This window comes from Triturus cristatus, chromosome 4_2, assembly GCF_964204655.1.
Source record: "Triturus cristatus chromosome 4_2, aTriCri1.1, whole genome shotgun sequence".
NCBI classification, from domain to species: Eukaryota; Metazoa; Chordata; class Amphibia; order Caudata; family Salamandridae; genus Triturus; species Triturus cristatus.
The window spans coordinates 620,363,719-620,385,284 of NC_140586.1; the positions used below are offsets into that span (position 1 = coordinate 620,363,719).

General features: G+C 47.8%; 1 protein-coding gene across 3 annotated transcripts in view; it reads right to left on the reverse strand.

Annotated features, from left to right (window-relative positions):
• Window positions 1-21,566, reverse strand: part of SRSF11 (serine and arginine rich splicing factor 11) — a 214,799-nt gene that overhangs the window by 84,092 nt on the left and 109,141 nt on the right. For all 3 annotated transcript variants that reach the window (XM_085602290.1, XM_085602289.1, XM_085602288.1), the window contains exon 7: window positions 2,004-2,085. In XM_085602290.1, coding sequence (XP_085458416.1) covers window positions 2,004-2,085 — 82 coding nt within the window. The remainder of the gene's footprint in view (window positions 1-2,003; window positions 2,086-21,566) is intronic.

Genomic DNA, 21,566 nt, shown 5'->3' on the forward strand with positions numbered 1-21,566 from the left:
GTAGATAAATGAGGGAAATGACAGAAGTGGAGAAAGTAGGATATAAGTAAGGGTGCAGCTATTCACCTTGTGAGTTGTAGTTTACGTTTAAGTACAAGGGTATAGGCAGAGTGTGTAGACAATAGTGTATGAGTAGTTGTAGACTTTAAGGGATACGAGTGGGGTAAAGTTACAAGAGTATAAGCAAAAGTAAAGAGCACAAAGGTAAAGAATAAAAGCAAAGTTGAGGGAGAACCCACTGTGATATAAAAAGAGTCATAAAGAGATAAAAGATTGAGGGGGAGAAAGGGTAGAAGGAAGTAAGACAGGTCAAAAGAGAAACAAGGATCTAGGAGGGATTTTTTTCAACACAAATAGAATTCAGAAAGATTGAGCCGACTTCTTTAAAATCTAAATTAGTTGGAAAAAATATGAGGAAACTGGTTACGGGGGAAGTTTCTCCAGAACAGTTTTCTTCAAATATTTTTTTCAGCATAATCACATACTTCTAGTTGAAAGACCCAATGTCGATTCTTTTTGCCCTCCTCTATGCAAGAGCTTTTTTTAAACACCACAAGAGTGAGGACTAAACAAAAATTGGGAACAGGACTGTGGGAGGCATTTGGGGAGTTTTCAGAGACTAGGTGCAACCGTTAAAAAAAGAAACCCTGCACAAAAAGCCCTGAGCCTTCTAACATTCCTGAGACTGTAGAACATTTCATCAAACAATCCAATTCATCACACAATCATGTCAAATTACTCCCATAAAATAGTATGAGATGGGGCCTAATGACCAAACGGACAGGGCTCCGCATTCGATCATCAAATCTGCAAATCAGTCAGGGGCTAAGAACTCCGAGATTGGTTGGGACATACAGTGCCCAAATTATCCAACAAGGAAAGAGGGTGTTGCCCCCATAATCAAAAGCAAACTAATGTGAAAGGATAAATCGCCCTAAACAGGTCTCACCAAAAATCATTTGATTCTTTATAAATTAAGTTGGAAGATGAGGAGTGTTAACCACTTCCATGCTCAGGACGGCTCCGGGCCGTCATGAGTCACGGTAGTCGTGTGCTCATGACGGCCGGGAGCCGTCCGACCGTTGCCGCTCCGCCCACGAGCGGCAAATTCACCGCCTGTGCGGGCGAATTAATTAGTGGGCGGAGTTCGGACGGCTCCCGGCCATCATGAGCACACGCCCACCGTGATTTATGACGGCCGGGAGCCGTCCTGAGTACCTGAGGGCCACGCCCAGCCCCACCTCCCCCCCTCGCACCGCGGCAGAATTTGCCACGCGTGGAAGGGGTTAAAAACAAACACAATTAAGAAGAAAAAGATAACCTTTTGGATGCAAATTAATAATTTAAATTGATTAGAGAGTAAAAAAAATACTGTCTTGAAGAAGGTGGTCAGAATTGGTTGAATACCGCCGAAACAAGTCTACGCATATAAGAAGCTAAACTTGAAGAACGTACCAGCACAGTAGATGAGATACCAATCATGTGGTTGAATTGATGACAAAGTGTAATTGTCTCTTGTATGTGTTCTCTCTCTTTTTTTTTTATGGTGTTTAATTTTTAATTATGGTATATCCATTTTTACATTAGTCTGTCAATTGCCATATTGCATTTTTAATAGATTGACATTGGAATTGTTTACAAAAGAACACCTGCTTTTATTAAATGATCTTGTTACACTATATATTCCTGCTGGTGGGTCCGTATGTATGTAAATGTGATTAAGTATTGACCAGCGAAGTGTGTGGCGACTGCGATACGCAAGTGCCTTGGTCGGGGAAAGGCTAGAAGCCAAAGGGAATTTTTGCAGATTTGAAAGTCTAATTACTCCTGACATAGTGCGGTAGAAAGCAAACAAATAATGAATGTGGGAGGAGAAGTCCATGCTGCAGAACTGTGATCAGTTAGCAAACTTATTCCACACATTTGTTTAAAATGTTGCTCATTTTGTTCATTCCTTCACTTAAGTACACGGTTGTGGTCAAGTTAACTGATGAAAACATTACCTGTGCCTAGAAGATGATGGTGTTCTCCTCCTCCTTGATCGGGACCTTGATCTTGAATGCCTTCGCTTATCATCTTTCTTATCTAACAAATAAGAAATATTTAAGAAAACATGCAGTAAACGTGAAATGAATGTACAAGATTGATGCTATTTGTGCCCATATAATCAAACTTATTATCTGTAATTTCTGGTTCAGAAGCAAACCTCAACGTTATCAAGACAACCAAATATTTCTTGGGTGTCTTGATTCAGAATTTAAAAAACTATTTAGGTGCCAATATTAGGTTCCCAGTGGCCATCTGCTCAGGTATTATTCTCAGTACTGATTCCCAAAATGAGCCCACCCGCAGAAATCCCCGCAGAAATCCCTGCAGAATTAACTTGTTTACTGCCTCATAAAATGTTTTAACATGGTCACCCCCCATTTTTTGCCTGGTATTTGATGAAACTTTGAAAGGCAGTTGGTTCCTGCTAATCTGGTCCCTGGAGCGAGAGTTCTTTCCCAAAAACAAGGTAACTGTGCAATTGTTCCACAATTGTTAAGACCTTGACCCCCTGTAAGACCCTAGTTAGGAAGTGCTACTTACCCAGTAGGCATCTGTTCTTGGCATGTAGAGCTGTAGAGTCGCATGCTGTGCATATATCGCCATCTAGTGTTGGGTCTGGATGATTGCACTTTGTTTTTCTTCAAAGTCTTTCCAGTCACGAGGTAGGTGACTCCTCCTTTCAGTGAAAGTGCACATGAGCATCGACTCCATAGTTAGATTGTTTTCCCGCAGAGGGTGATAATGGAGTTAGTAAGAGTAGTAAAAAGATGTCTATGAATGCATGCATCTAAGTAAGATGTCAATGCAACAGGTATAGGTACCCGGGGAGGCGGGTGGGCGCATGCGACTCAACAGCTCTACATGCCAAGAACAGAGGCCTACTGGGTAAGTAGCATTTTCAGTTCGAGGCATGTGAGCTGTAGATCAAATGCTGTGCATAGACTACAAAGCAGTTATCTCCCAAAGCGGTGGCTAACCTGTAGCTGTTGCAGTGGTTTGCAATAGTGTGCATAAAACTGCTTGCCCCACACTAGCTTGCTGTCTTTCAAACACACCTACACAATAGTGTTTTGGTAATGTGTGAGGTGTAGACCATGTAGCAGCTTTGCAGATATCATCTATGGGTTTGTTCCCTAGAAATGCCATAGAAGCCCCTAGTTTGCGAGTGGAGTGTGCTCTGGGCAAATTGTCAGTTATTTGTGCTTTTGCATAGCATATCTGAAAGCATTTGACTATTCACCTTGCAATTCCTGACTTTGAGATTGGATTGCCTTTATGTGTTGGAGTAAAAGCGACAAATAGTTGTTTTGCGGAAAGGTTTTGTCCTTTCTATATAGTAAAGGATAGCTCTTTTCACATCTAATGTGTGTTAAGCACGTTCTGCCACAGAATCTGGTTGAGGGAAGAACACAGCCAACTCAAAAGATTGGTTGATATGAAAGGCAAAAATTACTTTTGGTAGAAATTTAGGGTTGGTCTGCAGAACCACTTTGTTTTGATGTATTTCTAAGAATGGTTCTTCTATAGTTAGTGCCTGAAGCTCGCCCACTCTCCTCAGAGATGTGATAGCTATGAGGAAAGCTACCTTCCAAGTGAGCAATTGTATTTCACATCTATGTAATGGCTCAAAGGGTGGACCCGTTAGCCTGGTGAGGACAATGTTGAGATTCCACACTGGAGCAGGTGGAAGTCTTGGAGGAATGATTCTTTTAAGTCCCTCCATAAATTCTTTCATGACAAGCACTCTAAAAAGAGACAGATGCTGTCTGTTCTGTAGGTATGCAGCAAGATGTAAGCGTATGGAAGAGTACGATAAATGTGAACGCTGCAGATGTAGTAAATAGCAAATGAGGTTTTGAACTGAAGCGTCCAGTGGATCTATTTGATTGTTATTGCAGTATATCACAAATCGCTTCCACTTTGCTGTATAGCATGCCCTTATGGTAGGACGTTTAGCCTCTTTGATGATGTTCATGAAGTCTGGCGAGAGATTAAGGTAGCCAAACTCTAGGATTTCAGGTGCCATACCGCAAAGTTGAGATGCTGAGATCTGGATGTCTTATCTCTCAGTGGCTCTGAGTGAGAAGATTGTGAGTTAGGTGTGGTTTTCGGTGAGGAACTACTGAGAGCTCCAACAGGGTCGTGAACCAAGGTTGTCAGGCCCATGTGGGAGCAGCTAAGGATTAATGTCAGGGACGCCGGTCTGAGCTTCAGAACCACTAGTGGAATGAGTGGGAGAGGTGGAAAAACGTAGGCAAATATCCATGATCAATTCATCCATAGTGCATTGCCCTTGGACAATGGGTGTAGATGTCTGGATGTGAAGTTTGGGCATTTTGCGTTAAGGTTTGTGGTGAACAGATCAGTGTCCGGAAAACCCCACATTTGGAAGAACGGGAGGAGAACTTGAGGGTAGAGTTCCAATTCGTGGATCTGTTATCTTTGACGACTGAGCAGATCTGCAATCTGATTGTTTACTCATGGATGGTGTTCTGTAAGGAAAAACATTTTGTGACGTATGGCCCATCTCCAGATGGTCTGTGCTAGTTGTGACAGCTGGAGAGTGTGTCCCCTCCCCCCCCTTTGTTTTTGTATGTAGTACATTGCTGTCATGTTGTCTGTACGGATCAGAACAGCTTTGCCTACGAGATGAACTTGAAACGCCTTGAGCGCTAGAAAAATCACTAGCAGCTCTAGATGATTTATGTGAAGCTGCATTTGCTGCCTGCTCCACGTGCCCTGAATTTTATGTGTCTGGAGATGAGCTCCCCAACCAGTGAGCAATGCGTCTGCTGTTAGTATTATCTGCGGAACCTGGTCTATGAAGGGCCACCCTTTTGAAAGGTTTTGTATATTCCACCACTGCAGAGAGTGATGGGTGCGGCCGTCCACCAACACTAGATCTGATAACAGACCCTGAGCCTGGTTCAACTGATGTGCTAAGCATTTTTGAAGGGGAAGCATGAGAAGTCTTGCGTAAGGAACCATTAGTATGCAAGACGCCATCATCCCCAGTAACTGCATGAACACCCGAGCTGGCAATGAGTGTTGAGGCTGAAACTGAAAGTAGAGTCTGCATGTTGCGGATTCTGGTCGGATTGGGGTAGGCCAAAGCTTTGTGTATCTATTGTGGCTCTCAGATATGCCTGTGTGTTGAATGGCTGTAGATGGGACTTGGACAGGTTTACAGTGAATCCAAGATCGTGGAACAACTGCACTGTTTTGCGAGTGTGACAGACAGCTATCTTGCGAGATGGCTTTTATGAGCCAGTCGTCCAGATATGGGAAGACGTGAATGTGTTGTCTTCTAAGGTGAGCTGCGACTACTGCCAAGCACTTGATGAACTCTGGGTGCGGTAGTAACTCCGAATGGGAGCACCTTAAACCGATAGTGCTGGCCTGCTACCACAAACCTGATTTATTTGTAGTGAGCAGGATATATTTGTATATGGAAACAGACGTTCTTTAAGTCCAGAGTGGACAGAAATTCGCCTTGTTGAAGGAGCGGGAGCACTTGCTGGAGAGTCACCATGTGAAAGTGGTCAGACTGAATGTATAGATTTAGTTCCGAGTTCTAGTATAGGCCTGAGAGAACCGTCCTTTTTGGGAATTAAGAAGTACAGGGAGTATACCCGTCCCTTATTGTTTTGGAACTGGTTCTATCATTCGTTTCTCCAACAGAGAGAGAACTTTTTTTTAGAAGGGTAAGATGTTCCTGTGACATTGCGTGTGACCTTGGAAGAATGTTTGGGGGAGTGTCTAACTTCCAGGCAGTAACTATATTGGATAACTTGTAAAACCTATTTGTCTGAGGTGATAGTGTTACAGACAGCGAGAAATTAAAAGAGACGCCCCCCTAAAGGAGTGGAATGATTCGTTTGTTATTTGCGGGGGGAGTGCGGGTGGAGTTGCCTCTGCCCTTACCATTGTTTCCTCTAAAACCTCCTCTAAAATACCATCTTGATGAGGGCGATTGGTTGTTGCCCTTGTAAGAAGAGGAGGTATTTTCTGTGGTAATATTTTTGGAACCACCCATGTAAAAGGAGAGCCGAAAAGAACCCCTACTCGCAGGTAACTGTAAAGCCTCCATGGACTTTGTGACCGCGGGGTATTTCCTCATTTTTTCCAGCGAGATGTACACTGCTGGACCAAAGAGGTGTTCCTTATCAAAAGGCTGATTGAGAATGGAGGCCTGAACCTCAGGTTTGAAGCCTGAAATTCTCAACCATGCGTGTCTACTTAGCAGTACGCTGGTGTTTACTGCACGCGCTGCTGTGTCGGCTGCATTTAATGCGCACTTGATGGAGGTATTGGTGATACGTTTGTCTTCCTGGATGAGATCATTTGGCTTAGATTGGTGCTCATCAAGCAGAAATTGTGTAAGTTTTTTTAGCGCATCGTAATGAGCCCCATCATACATGGCTAGCAAAACCTGAGCATTAGCAATGCGCCAGTGATTAGCTGCGTGCGAGGCTACCCTTTTGCCAGAGGCATCAATTAACTTGGACTCCTTATCAGAAGGAGAGGCCTCACCTCTGGTCTGTGAGTTAGCTCTCTTGCGAGCAATGGACACCCCAAAAGAGTGTAAGGGCAGCTGACCCTTGAGGTAGGCAGGGTCAGTAGGTGCTGGCTTATATTTCTTCTTAACCCTGGGCGTGATTATTCCTGCTCTTACATGATTTTTAAAAAACTCCTCTGTATGCCCAAGCATCCCCTTAAGCATTGGTAGTGTATGTGTAGTTTTCAGAGTGGAGCCTAAGGTCTCAAAAAAGAAGTCCTCCTCTAAAGCCTCCTCATGTAGTTCCACCCCATTGTAATGAGCAGCCCTATTAAGAAGCTCAATGTAGCCTATATTGTCGTCAGGTGGTGATTGCATGGACGGGTATAAGTCAGGGTCAGTATCTGCGTGTGGATGGGTCAACATGTGGCCTATCTCCATCCCCATCCACTTCATACTGAGGGTCACGTGATTGTGGTGAATTAGTGCGTGTGATGAGTAAGTGAGGATTAGTAGGTGAAGGAGGTGGCACATAAGGTGGTGCAGGGTTTGTACCCACACTCCTTTTCTTCAGAGGCATGTGGTGCTCATCCTGTCGGTCCAATTTCCTTTTATCAGGCAATTTGGCATTAATATCTCCAGTATCTGGGTGAAAAAACTGTTTTTTGTTTCTTGCAGTTTTTGGCGTCAAAGGTTTCGGCTCCGAACTCTTCGGTGCCGAAGATTAGGCTTCGTCAAAGATGGAACATGGACCAGGACGTGCTTGGATTTCGGCGAAGAGGATTTTGACTCGGCGCCAGCATGGGGCCGACTCGAGCCCGAGCTTGAAAGATTTCCTTTGTGTTTCGGCGCCGGGCCCGCAGGCGGGGTGCTCTAAACTTTTTCCTTGGTGCCAACCTCGGCATGCAGGCAGAGGAAGGACCAGAGCCTTTTTTGGCTTTGGTTGTTCGGACAAGGGGGTGTCTGTACTTCCGGTACGCTGACACGGTGTAACTTGCTCCTCTTCTTCCATGTCGGAGTCGGCTTCTGACACAGAGACATGTTCTTCTTCCTCGGCTCCTTGAGCGTGTTCTTGGTGGAATCTTCTCCGAAGATGTCCGGTACGGAGCCGCCATGTAGTTGCATTTCATAACGTCGAGCCAGACAGTCACAGAGCGTCTTCTTCGATTGAAACGATCAGCACGCATTGCACTCTTTCTTTTCGTGTTCCGGGGACAAACAGATTGCACACTTTGTGCAGGCCGGTGCAAGGAAACTTGGCCCGACACCTGGGACAGAGCTTGAATGGAATCCGTTCCATAAACTGCTAGTGAGCCCGGCGCGGTGAGGCCCAACGTCCCTCTACAAGTTTTCTGATCAAAGATTCTCAGTTCGAAACAATACGGAGAATAGGAAACGCGACCGAGAAACAATACCGTCGAGGACCCAACACTAGATGGCGATCTATGCACAGCATGTGATCTCTTCAGCTCACATGCCTCGAATATGGTATTCTGGGTACCAAGGCCATGGGTACGAAAAAAAAGGGCACCAAAGGGCTGCAGCATGTATTGTGCCACCCTAAGGGACCCACCACCTAACTCATGCAGACAGCCAATGAGGGGTGTGTAAGAAAGTGGCTCTGTATATACTGTTCCCAAATAGGTACAGCGTGCACAGAGTCCACAGTCCCCAGAGGTTTGGCAGAGGCTAAAGTTTGATATAACCTTATGTGAGAAAGTGGCTCTGTATATACTGTTCCCTAATAGGTACAGGGTGTACAGAGTCCACAGTCCCCCAGAGGCTGATAGAGGTCAAAGTTAGGTATGACCTTACTCTCAAAAGTGGTAGCTTGGTCGAGCAGTAAGGCAGTACCTGAGGACAGTGTAAAGCATTTATTGTACACACTCAGTCAGCAAATGGTTTCACACACTTAATAACTGAACTCTAGGCCAATGGTTTATATATATAAAATATATGCTTGTTTTATTTTTAGAACCACAAAGGGAATAAAAATATACTTTTCTCAGAATGAGAGATTGAATATAAATACTTTTGCAATAAGCAATAGATTTTTGTAAACAGTCACAGTTGGTTGCAATAAACAATCCTATTTCCTAAACATAATGCATTGAGCTCAATGGTAAGTTCAGGTTATCTTGTAATAAATTACTTTTCAGATTACTTTTGAAATTCCAGGTCTGGCTCCTAGATCCAGCTCTGGGTCAGTACTCAGAATCAAGTGATGAAAGTCGACTTAATAACTGTAATGATTTTTAAATAATATTTAGCTATTTCAAAAGTTAGCACTTAGAAAATATTTCAAAGAAAACATTCAATGGATCTCTATGGCAAGAAATTCAAATTGCAGGTAGAGTACTTTATCGTTACTTTAGTAATCCAGGACTGGGTACCTAGACCCAGGACTGGGGTCCTTATCAGAAACAGGTAAGTAATTTCGTTTGCAGAAATGGTACGATTTTATAAGAATATTTCAATTTTGCAAAAATAGACACTTAGAAGAAATTTCACAGAAAAGCAGACAATGGTTTCCTATGGAAGAAAAATGAGTTAGAGGTAAGTACAGTTGTGGACACTTTTCAGAGTCAGGGCTGGGCACCAAGATCCAGCACTGGGAGCTCACCTAAGAGCAGGTGAGTAAATTCGTTTTTGTCACTTGGCTGATTTTTAGTGAATATTTGCAGTTTTGAAAAGTTCACACTTAGAAGATTTTTCAAGAAAAAGCCAGTCAATGTTACCCTATGAGGAAAATGAAGTTAGCGGTTTAAGGGTAAGTACTCGACTGGTAGTGTTGAAATTCCGGGCATAGACTCAGGGGTCCCCCAGTGTCAGGTAGGTACAGTTGGTTCACCCTCAGCGGTTTCAGGACGGCCGGGTGCAGAGAGAGCTAGGCCCAATGTTATCCTATGAGGGATAGGGGGGCCTTGGTTGGTGGCTGCTGTCTGGCAAGCCACGCGGCTGTGGGAGCTGGGCTCCTGGTCACTTACTCAGGGCAAGTGGGGACGTAGGTTAGTGTAGAGAGTGCACTGCCAGGGCCACTCGGGCGGCTGGGTGCAGGGTGCTTTTGAGCCTTCGGGCGCTCAATGGAAGTCAATGGGAATGTTCCGGTTTGGAAAAAGGCTGCAAGCTCGGGGACGAGGATGCTTCAGATGCCACCACCACTTCGAGAGGTAAGTTGGGTAGTTGTAGGTTAGGTGGGTACCCCGGGATTGGGCACAGGGGGCCGCAGGGCGCCGGGTGCAGGGGTGCCTTTTGAGGTCGGGAATCTTACCCTCTTGTTGATCGCGGTTGGGGTGGCACTCTGTTCTGAGGCTGCAGGCTTCTTCCGGAATGTCGAGGGGGGTCCTTGGGTGCCGGACTCGGGGTCACAGTCGCCGTGGGGTCGTCCTCAGAGTCTTTGTTCACTCCGGCACTGGCCAGGCTTGGCTGGTGCAGAGTGTGCTGGGTTCGCGGTTCCGGGCTGCTGCCAGGGGTTAGAGATAGGTTTCTGAGTAGAGCCTCTACTCATGGGAGTCCCAGGGGCTTTAGAGTTCAAAGGTAGCCAGGTCCTCCGGGGTATTTGAGGTTGCTGGCCACAAGAGATGCCGCGCTGGAGCAGGTTCGAGGGTCGACAGGCCGGTAGGGCTGGGGCCAAAGCAGTTGGTGTCTTCCTCTTTTTAGCAGCTGCAGGGCAGGTCTTTGTTCTTCTTGCTCTTCTTGTAGTTTCGAATCTGGGATCTGGGGAAGGAAGGTTCAGGGGGCCCCTAAATACTAGATTTAGGGGCGTTACAGGTAGGTGAAGGCCAGGGACCAATGGGTCCTTGTCCTGGGGTGGGTACACCCCCTATCCTGCCTCTCTCCTGTGGGAGGGGGGCAGTAGCCTAATCCTGATAGGGTAGGGCCTCCCATCTTCAAGATGGCGAGAGCCCGGAGATGTGCTTCACCTCGCCTCCCCCACCTGAGGGGTGGGGTGGGCAGGCTGGCACATCCCCTGTCCTTGTATGGGGTTTCCGGCCAAGCTTCCTGCCAGAGTGGGGGGTTGCAGTGGCCTGGGGAAACTCCAACTGGCGGCATGCCTTTGAAGCTTCCCTTTGCTCATCCTGGGGGAGGAGATTTCTCACCTCACCCAGGATGTGCATTGTTGCAGGCCCGGGAGAGCAGGGGCTCTCCCACCCAGGGGTCCAGCAACGTGTCTGCTGTGTGGCAGCCTGGGCAGCCTCAAAGCAGACGTGGATTGTAGGTTAGCTGTAAGGGGGCATCTCTAAGATGCCCTCTGGGGTGCTTAGTACATTAAATCCCACACTGGCATCAGTGTGGGTTTAATGTGCTGAGAAGTTTGATACCAAACTTCCCAGTCTTCAGTGTTGCCATTATGGTGCTGTGGAGCTCGTGTTTGACGAGCTCTCAGCACCATGTACTTGTAAGAGGCAGCACTGTACTTACAGTGCCCAGGAATGGACCTGGGTACTGTAGGGGCACAGGGCTCCTGCTCCTGTGCCCACACCATAGGCATAAGGCACCCAGCCAGAGGGGTGGCTGACATATGCCTTGGCAGTGTAGGTGATGGGCATGGCACACAGAGATGTGTGCCATGTCGACTCTTTGTTTTGTCCTGCACCCAGACACTCAGCCTGCAAAGGCAGTGTGTGTGTGTAAGGGTACAGGGCCTCTAAGGGTGGCACAATGAGTGCTGCAGCCCTTAGAGGCCTTCCCTGGTCACAAGGCCCTGGGTACCTAGGGTACCATTTACCAGGGGCTGACATGTGGCCAGGGTTTGCCAATTGGGAGTTTGTGTGTTTTAAGGAAGGAACATAGGCCCTGGGCACCTGACTGGCAGGAGCCCAGGGCACAACAAGGAAAAGTGCATCAGCTATTAGGCAAAAAAAAGGGGGGGGGGTCACTGCAACAGAAACCCACTTTCTCACACCTTACTCTCTAAAGTGGTAGCTTGGTCGAGCAGTAAGGCAGTATGAGAGGACAGTGTAAAGCATTTGTTGTACACAGTCAGCAAATGGTCTCACACACTCAAGAACTGAACTCTAGGCCAATGGTTTTGCATAAAAATATATAGTTGTTTTGTTATTAAAACCAACAATAGGTATCAAAATATACTTTCTCAGAATGAGATGCTTTAGATAAATGCTTTCAATAGGCAATAGACTTTTGAATACAGTAGCTACAGTTGTTGCAATGGGCAACACAATTTCAAACACAATTGTACATTGAGCTCAATGGGAATTTCTAAGTAAATGCAATTAGTTACTTTTTGGATTACTTTTCTTACCACAGGACTGGATCCTAGATTCAGTCCTGGGACACTTCCTGGAAACAGGCGAGTAAAAACGTTTTGGTTACAGGTATGATTTTTAAGGAATATTAATGTATTTTAAAAGTTGACACTTAGAAACGTTTTCACATAGAATCACCAATGTTATCCTATGGGAGGAAATTCACTTAGCAGGTAAGTGGGGTTATCGTTACTTTTTCCTACTCAGTGTTGGATCCTGGATCCAGCACTGGTGCATCTCCTGTTAACAGTTGAAAGAATAAGTTTGTTATACAGGCGATTTTTAAGGAATATTTGTAAGTTTCAAAAATCGTCACTTAGAAGAATTTCTGGTGAAAACCAGGCAATGTTATCCTAGGGAGGAAAATCAAGTTCGCATTAAGTTGAATATGCTACTTACCAGTATGCATCTGTTCTTGGCATGTGGGCTGCTGACATTCATATCTGTGCATAGATCGCCGCCTAGTGTTGGGTCCGGATGTTTGCACGTTGTTGTCCTGGAAGAGTCTTCGAAGTATCACGAGATAGGAGACTCCTCTCCTGGACCACAGTGCGCATGGGCATCCTCTCCATCCTTAGATTGTTTTTCGCCATTGTGGCAGTGATGGAGTAGATACAGTAAGTGATGACCATGCTACACAGTAATTCTGAGAGCTGCAGCTGCTACAGGCGCCGGGGAGGAGGGTGGGCGATATGAATGTCAGCAGCCCTACATGCCAAGAACAGATGCATACTGGTAAGTAGCATATTCAGTTCGAGGCATGTGGGCTGCTGAATTCATATCTGTGCATAGAATACATAGCAGTACCTCCTATTAGCGGCGGCTACCAGTGCCAGCTGCAGCTGTCTGAAAAAGAGTTTTGAGAACAGCCTGTCCTACAGCTGCCTGCTGTTTTGAGAGTACATCTACACAGTAGTGTTTGGTAAATGTATGTATAGTGGACCATGTGGCTGCTCTACATATTTCCTGTAAAGGAATGTTTCCCAGGAAAGCCATGGACGCCCCTAACTTTCGTGTTGAGTGGGCTCGTGGGGGAATCGTTAATGTGCGTTTAGCTTTTTGATAGCAAATTTGAATACATTTAACGATCCATCTGGCTATACCTGCTTTGGAAATGGCGTTGCCCTTGTGTTGTGGAGAAAAGGCAACGAAAAGTTGTTTTGTCTTCCTAAAGTTCTTAGTTCTGTCTATATAGTACATGAGGGCCCTCTTTACATCTAGTGTATGGAGCATTCTCTCAGCGACATTTTGTGGATTTTGAAAGAAAATAGGCAGTTCAATAGTTTGATTCATGTGGAACTGCGATATTACTTTAGGCATGAATTTGGGGTTGGTACGTAGTACGACCCTGTTTGCGTGAACCTGTATGAATGGCTCTTGAATGGTTAGTACCTGGAGTTCACTAACTCTTCTTAATGAAGTGATCGCTACTAGGAAAGCTACTTTCCAGGTGAGGAATTGAATCTCACATGAGTGGAGAGGTTCGAAGGGTGGACCCATCAGTCTGGTGAGGACCAAGTTGAGGTTCCACACCGGCGCTGGTGGGTGTCTTGGGGGAATTACTCGTTTAAGTCCCTCCAAGAAGGCTTTGATGGCAGGCACTCTGAATAAAGAGAGGTGCTGCCTGTTTTGGAGATCGGCTGCTATTGCGGTTAAATGGATACGTATTGAGGTGTATGCCAGATTGCATCGGTATAGGTGTAAGAGGTAACAGATTATGTTTTGAATGGATGCGTCTAGCGGGTTAATGTCATTGTTGTTGCAGTAAATGACAAACCTCTTCCATTTAGCCGCATAGCAAGCTCTGGTAGTGGGTCTCCTGGCCTCTTTGATGATCTCCATACAGTCAGGTGGCAGGTTTAGGTAGCCAAACTCTAAGACTTCAGGAGCCAGATTGCCAGGTTCAGCTGTTGCGGATCTGGGTGCTGAATTTCGCCATGGTTCTGCGTTAAAAGTGCGGGTTTGATATGCGGCACCACGGAAAGTTCTAGAAAGGTGGTGTACCATGGTTGGCGCGCCCATGTGGGAGCAACTAGGATGAGCGTCAGTGAGTGCTGTCGCAGTTTGCGTGCCACCAGCGGTATTAACGGCGCTGGGGGAAAAGCGTACGCAAATCTGCCGGACCAGTTCATCCATATCGCATTGCCCTGCGACTGTGGGAACCTGGCGGCAAAGCTTTGGCATTTTGCGTTTTCGTTTGTGGCGAATAGGTCTATCTCTGGATGACCCCACTGTTGGAAGTACGGTTGGAGAACGGACGGATGTAGTTCCCACTCGTGCATCTGGTGGCTGTGTCTGCTGAGCAGATCCGCCATCTGGTTGTCCTTGCCGGGAAGGTGTTCCGCCATGAGTAATATGTTCCTCTGAATGGCCCACTTCCACATGCTCTGAGCCAGATGAGACAACTGTGGAGAGTGTGTTCCTCCCTGCTTCTGTATGTAGTACATGGCAGTCATGTTGTCCGTCCGGATCAACACGACTTTGTTGCACAAGTGTACTTTGAATGCCTTCATGGCTAGGAAGATTGCCATCAGTTCTAGAAGGTTGATGTGCATCTTCTTTTGTTGTGTCGTCCATAGTCCCTGCACTGTGTAATTGAGTACATGAGCTCCCCATCCCTGGAGAGAGGCGTCCGCCGTCAGTGTTATTTGTGGAACAGGCTCTTGGAACGGTCGGCCCTTGCAAAGGTTTTGTGGATTCCACCAATGCAGAGAGCTGTATGCCCGACCGCTCACCAACACTAGGTCTTTTAAGTGCCCGTGAGCCTGATTCCATTGACGTGCCAAGCACTCCTGAAGCGGGCGCATATGTAGTCTCGCGTGCGGGACTAGGAAAATGCAGGAGGCCATCATGCCTATCAACTGCATGAACACTCGTGCAGGAAGGGAGTGTTGAGGTTTGAACTTTGAGATCAGCAGTTGCATGCTGTTGATCCTCACCAAATTTGGCTGAGCTGTGGCTGCCAGAGTGTTTATGGTCGCGCCCAGGTACTGTCGTACGTGTGCGGGTTGGAGATGTGATTTGGGGTAATTTAGTGAGAATCCCAGACTGTGAAGAAGGTGAATGGTGAGGGACATGTGGCTGGCGCATTGCTGGGCTGACTTTGCTTGAACAAGCCAGTCGTCCAGGTAAGGGTAGACGTGAATGTGTTGTCTCCGTAGATGTGCAGCCACTGTAGCTAGGCACTTGGTGAAAACCCTGGGTGCTGTTGTCACACCGAAGGGGAGGACTTTGAATTGATAGTGCTGTCCCTGGATAGTGAACCTGAGATATTTCCTGTGTGATGGGTGTATGGGTATGTGGAAGTACGCATCTTTGAGGTCTAGTGTGGCTAGGAAGTCTCCCTGGCTGAGCAGCGGGAGAACCTGCTGTAGGGTGAGCATATGGAAATGCTCTGAGAGAATGTAGTGGTTGAGGGGTCTCAGGTCTAGTATAGGTCTGAGTGACCCGTCCTTTTTGGGATTAAGAAGTACAGAGAGTACACCCCTGTCCCCTGCTGGTTGACGGGCACGACCTCTATTGCGCCTTTTTGCAGCATACTTAGCACTTCCTGCTGCAATAATGCTAAGTGCTCTACGGACATAGGACGGTGCTTTGGGGGTATGTTGGGAGGAGTGGAGGTTAATTAGAGACAGTAACCGTGTTGGATAATGTCCCTGACCCACCTGTCTGTGGTGATGGTTTTCCACGTGGACAGGAACCGCTGGAGTCTCCCCCCGACAGGTGTTATGTGGTCGGGGGGAAGGGAGAGGGCGTCACTGTGTTTTTGGGGCAGGACCTGGTGTTGCCGTAACCACGTCCCCTGCCCTTGGTGCTGGAGCCACGATATCCACCTCTGTTGGTTTTATCGTAAGTACTCTGTGTGCCCCCTTTAGTGTATTGCTGCTGTGACCCCTGGCCTCTAGCTGCTCCTCTATTCCCGGGGCGACGAAAGGAGCCACTATGAAATTGCTGCGTCTGCAGAGCCCCCATTGACTTCGCAGTGTCAGTGTCTTTTTTATTTTTTCTAAGGTAGTGTCCACTTCGGGGCCGAATAAGTAGTCGGGGTTGACTGGCTGATTCAGGATGTTGTTTTGAATCTCTGGTTTGAATCCTGAGATTCTCAACCAAGCGTGTCGTCGTAACATGACGCTGGTGTTAATTGCCCTTGCTGCTGTGTCGGCAGCATCCAGTACATAGGATCTCCGGGCGCAGGCTTGTACTTTTTTTCAATCCTGGGGTTGAGCACCCGTGCCCTGGTTGTTTCTTTGAAAATGTCCTTTGCAGGTTTGAGAACTCCTTTCAACATGGGCAGAGTTTTGATAGTCCTCTCGGAGGAGGCGAAAGTGTCCACTAAGAAGTCTTCCTCAACAGTGTCAGAGTGGAGTTGTCCTCCATGATTGGCGGCAGCACGTTCTATGAGGGCATTGAAGGCAGCAGTGTCCTCTGTGGGAGATGTTTTGGCGCTGTAAAGCTGCGTGTCTTGGGTATCTGGCGCGGCACCCTGGTCTGTAGGGTCATCCCATGCCTGATCTGGGTCCTGCTGCTCATCAGGATCGACATCCCCAGGGTAGGCGGTATCACCACCCATGTAGTCCTCCACTGCGTCCGTTTCGGAAGGCGTAGGAGAAAAGGACTGGGGATCCTGATAGGAGGTTTGCAAGCGTTCATACAGAACAGGTTCCGACTCTGCTGGCAATTTGTGCTTCAGAGGTATTCTGTAGGAGTCCAAGCCCTTATCTGGCGTGATCTTCCGCTTGCGGAGCATCAGTCTACCAGTGTCGGCGTCGATGAATTGTGGCTTTGAAGGCTCAGAATGTGTGTGTCCAGTAGACGGGGACTGTATCTGGCGGACATGTGTTCGGATCTCGAACATCTTCGGCGCCGTGGATGGCGGCAAACCAAAAGTGATGGTGGTTGGCGCCGAGGGTGCTTTTGGAGCCTTGTTCGTGTCGAGGCCCGACGTGGATCGGAGGGCTGCCCGTTCCCTGATGCGTTGCAACGATGCCGCGACTTGTCGCACTGAGAACGCCGAAGGTTCTTTGGTGCCGGTCGTTACCTTGGAGGTAGGCGTCGACTGCTTTGGAGCCACAGGGTCATCGATCCGAAGACAGGTATCAACGGTCGTTGGAGTCGACGACTTTGCGTGTGCCGCCGTCTTCGATGTGGACTCAGATGGAGCGGCCATTTTGACTTTGGTGGTCGGGGCCGACTGCTTCGGTGCCAGGGGCCGAGGCGCTTTTGTGGGACAGAGGGCCTTCTTTTTCGGGTCGGTACCGATATCCGCTGCAGTGAGTTCGGCGCCGAAATCCCTCTTAGTGCGTTCGGAGCCGACGGCCTTTGCTGGCGTCGAAGGAGTGGAGGTCTTCGAGCCGATCACGGCCAGTTTCACTTTTGGTTTCGGTGGAACTGGTGCGACGATTGGTTTCGGTTTCGTTGAAGGGAATCCAGTCGTCTTTGGTAATAATGGCTCGTGCGGGATGTTCGAGGCCTGGCCCGAAGAACTTTGGGATTGATCTCGGGTAAGGCCCGGAGGCGATCCCTCAACCTGAGCCGTAGAATGACGCACTTTGACGGCCTCCGTATCGACGGGTGGGACTGGCTCTTCGCTAGAGCTATCTTCTTCGGCCCCAAAGGCCTCATCGTAGTCTCCTACCTCGTCGACGACTTCTTCCCTGTGAAAAAGCACTTCATCGTCGTCTTCCGAACACGATTCCCGATCGGAAGCGGGGCTGGAGTTTACTTCTTCCACGCTCTCTACGTCCTCGTCCTCGGTGCTGAAGATGTTGGCCGGGGCAGGCGCCAATTGCTGCGCTTCTAACCTCACTGCCCGTCGATTCCGGAGAGTCTTCTTTGATCGGAATCGGGCACAGGCCATACATTTCGATTCATCGTGATCCGGTGAGAGACATTTGTTGCATACCGGGTGGACGTCGATGTGTGGGTATTTGGCGTGGCATAAAGGACACCGTTTGAATGGGGTCCTCGATTCCATCGTCGATGTAAGTTCGATGTTCGGATCAAACGGATCCGAAAGGCTGGAAGAAGTTTCTAAACTAAACAAGAAAGCAGTCGATACCGAACGGGAACAGTACCGACGAAAACTAAAGGCCTTTTGGCCTTAAACTGAAATTTCCTAACTTGAGCTAAGATAAGCACATCCGAACCCAATGGCGGAAAAAAACCAATCTAAGGATGGAGAGGATGCCCATGCGCACTGTGGTCCAGGGGAGGAGTCACCTATCTCGTGATACTTCGAAGACTCTTCCAGGACAACAACGTGCAAACATCCGGACCCAACACTAGGCGGCGATCTATGCACAGATATGAATTCAGCAGCCCACATGCCTCGGACATAGTTGTAATTACTTTCCAGGGTCAGTGCTGGGCATCAAGATCCAGCACTGGGATCTCTCCTGATAACAGGCGAGTAATTTCGTTATTCGGCTGATTTTAGATTAATATTTTAAAGTTTCAAAACTCAACAGAAGAATTTCAAAGTGAAACCAGTCAATGTTACCCTATGGAAGAAAAGTGAGTTAACAGCTTTTGGGTAAGTACTCGACTGGCAGAGTTAAGGTTTTGGGCAAAGACTCCGGGGTCTCCCAGGGTCAGATAAGTACAGTAGTTACACCCTCAGCGGCACTGGGGCAGCCAGGTGCAGAGAGAGTTAGGCCCAATGTTATTCTATGGCGGGCAGGGGGACCTTGGTTGGTGGCTGCTGGCAAGCTGGCCACGCGGCTGTGGGAGCTGGGCTCCTGGTCACTTGCTCAGGGCAAGTGGGGAAGTAGATTAGGATAGAGGTTGCACTCCCAGGGGCACTCGGGAGGCTTGGTGCAGGGTGCTTTTGAGCCGTCGGGTGCTCAATGGATTTCAATGGAGAAGCTCAGTGACAAACAAAGGCTGCAAGCTCGGGGACGAAGATTCTTCAGGTGCGACCACCACTTCGAGAGGTAAGTTGGGAAGCTGTAGGATAGGTAGCCACCCAGGAGTTGGGCACAGGGGGCTGCAGGGCGGCCTTTTGGCGTCAGGAAATCTTACCCTCTGCTGGTCGCGGTTGAAGGGGTCCCTGGTTCTGAGGCTGCAGGCGTCAGGAGCGGCGAGGTGGGTCCTTGGGTGCTGGATTCAGGGGCACAGTCGCCGGGGGGACGTCCTCGTGGTCTTGGTCCACTCCAGCACAGGCCAGGCTTGACGGGTGCAGAGTGTGCAGGAGTCGCAGTTCCTGGTTGGCACCAAGGGCTTGTTACTTGCTTTGAGCAGAACCACTGCTCGTGGGAGTCCCTGTCTTTAAGAGTCACAAGGCAGTCAGGTACTCCGGGGTTTTTGAGGTTGCTGACCACTGGAGACGCCGGGGTTTAGCAGGAGCAGGTTCGAGGGTCGACAGGCCTGTAGGGCTGGGGCCAAATCAATTGGTGTCTGCCTCTTGTTAGCAGCTGCACGGCTGGTCTTCTTGTTTCTTGATCTTCCTGCTTATTTCGGAATCGGGATCTGAGGGAGGAAGGTTCAGGGTGCCCCTAAATACTAAATTTAGGGGCATTACAGGTAGGTAAAGGGCAGGGACCAACGGGTCCCTTCCCTGGGGTGGGTACACCCCCTATCCTGCCACTCTCCTGTGGGAGGGGGGCAGTAGCCTAGTCCTGATTGGGCAGGGCTTCCCATCTTCAAGATGGCGAGAGCACGGAGATGTGCTTCACCTCGCCTCCCTATCTGAGGGGTGGGGTTGGCAGAGGCTGGTACACCCCCTTTCCTTCCATGGGGTTTCCCGTCAGAGTGGGGGTCAGAACCGGTGGGGGCCAGTTGCCGAGTACAGCAAGTGGCCTGGAGAAGCTCACTAAGGCGGCATGCCTTTGAAGCTTCCCCTGCCTATCCTGGGGGTGGAGACCAAGCACCTCGCCCAGGACGTGCATTGTTGCAGGCCCAGGAGAGCGGATGGCTCTCTACCCAGGGGTCCAGCAACATGTCTGCTGTGTGGCAGCCTAGGCAGCCCCTCAGACAGGACGTGGATTGTAGGTTAGGTTCAGGGGGCAACTCTAAGTTGCCCTCTGTCGTGTATCTTACATTAAATCCCACACTGGCATCAGTGCGGGTTTAATGTGCTGAGAAGTTTGATACCAAACTTCTCAGTCTTCAGTGTAGCCATCACGGTGCTGTGGAGTGTTGACGACCTGGGTCTACCAAATGCTGATGTACCTTTCCATCGTGCAATTACTTGAAATATGTTCCTTCATAAACAAATTGCAAAGTTCAGTAAAGTCATGCAAATTGTGTCCAGTAAACCAACCATCTAGTCTCTTTACTGAGTAGTCTACAAAATCAATCCAGGACTGGTTTTGTGAGCCCCTCTGAATCTAATTCTGTACTCCTCAGTTGTGAGTCCAAATCCTTCAATCAGAGTTCTGTTCATGAGGCCATTAAGACCCGGCATCTGGCCCAGAAAGGGTCAGGAGTCTGTCTCTGCAGTTACCAGAGAACAGTTCCCACAGGACTGGCAACCAGAGATTTCTATACCTTTCTCATGTCACAAGCCCTCTCAAAGGCTGTGCACCATTTAGTGATGTCATCACCCTCCTCAAATCTAGGGACGATTCCTTTGGGGATTTTAGGATCATAGGATTGCTCTTTATCCTTATTATTTTGATTGCCGTCACCACTGATGGGTGCTAAACCCACCTCCTTTCTTTCTCTCTCTAGAGCCAGGAGTCTGGATTCTACATCCAGTCTTTTGGCCAGCCTTGCTAACAGGCTGTCCTCCTCAATGAGCCCGTCCTCAATGTTCACACCAGAACCTGAGTCACCTGTGTGGCCTCTAGGTCCCCATGGGTTGATTCTTGGAAGTAAGGGAACAGGGATCCTTTCTTCCCTAGGAAGTGGTGGAGGTAGGCACATTTCACCATCCTCCTCACCTCCTTCTCCCTCTGACTGGTCATCAGGGGTGAGCCATTGAATACTCATCCAACAGCTCCTGGAGCTTTTGTTTTGGTGGATGAGGACCCATTAGTGTGTTTTTAATTTTACATAAGGACCTTCCTTCCTTGAAAGACAAGAGGGGTGAGGTCAAGCTCCTCAACCATGTCCTGTATGTCATTATGGTTATCTTCACTAATAGCTGGGTTCTTATTTTGAGACATTAGAACAAAAAAGGTCTAACCCCTCTACCCTTGACTACAGTTACTTTATATTTTCTAAAACTCTAAAGGGACTTAAGCAAGGCCCTAACAAGACTTTTAGTATTTTGGTAAAAATGCCAATTTGAAAAAAAATCAGAATTCTAAAGCAATTTAAGAGTTCTGTCGTGTGATTAGGTGGTAACCAAGTAGTCCAACAAATGCAAGCTGTATATCCCACTGCTGATCCACCAATGTAGGAAAATGGCTCTATATATACTACACCAAAATGAGGTATAGTGTGTATAGATTCCAGGTGACCCCAGAGGTAGGCAGAGATTAAAGTTAGATAGAACCTTACTCTCTAGTTGTGGTAGAGTGGTCGAGCAGAAAGGCAGCATCAGAGGACAGTGTTAAGCAAATGATGTACACAGTCAGCAAATTAATTCACGCACTCAAGAACTGAACTCTAGGCAAATTGTTTTTGTATAAAAAATATACTGTTATATTTTAGAACCAAGCAAACCTGGTACAGGCATTAAATACTTTTCAGTAATAAGTTGTTGAACATAGAACAGTTTGAAAATGCAATAGAAATTGTACTTTGTTTGATTTATAGGGGATGCAGTAGGTTGCAACACTTAGCAAATACAGTACATTGACATGAAT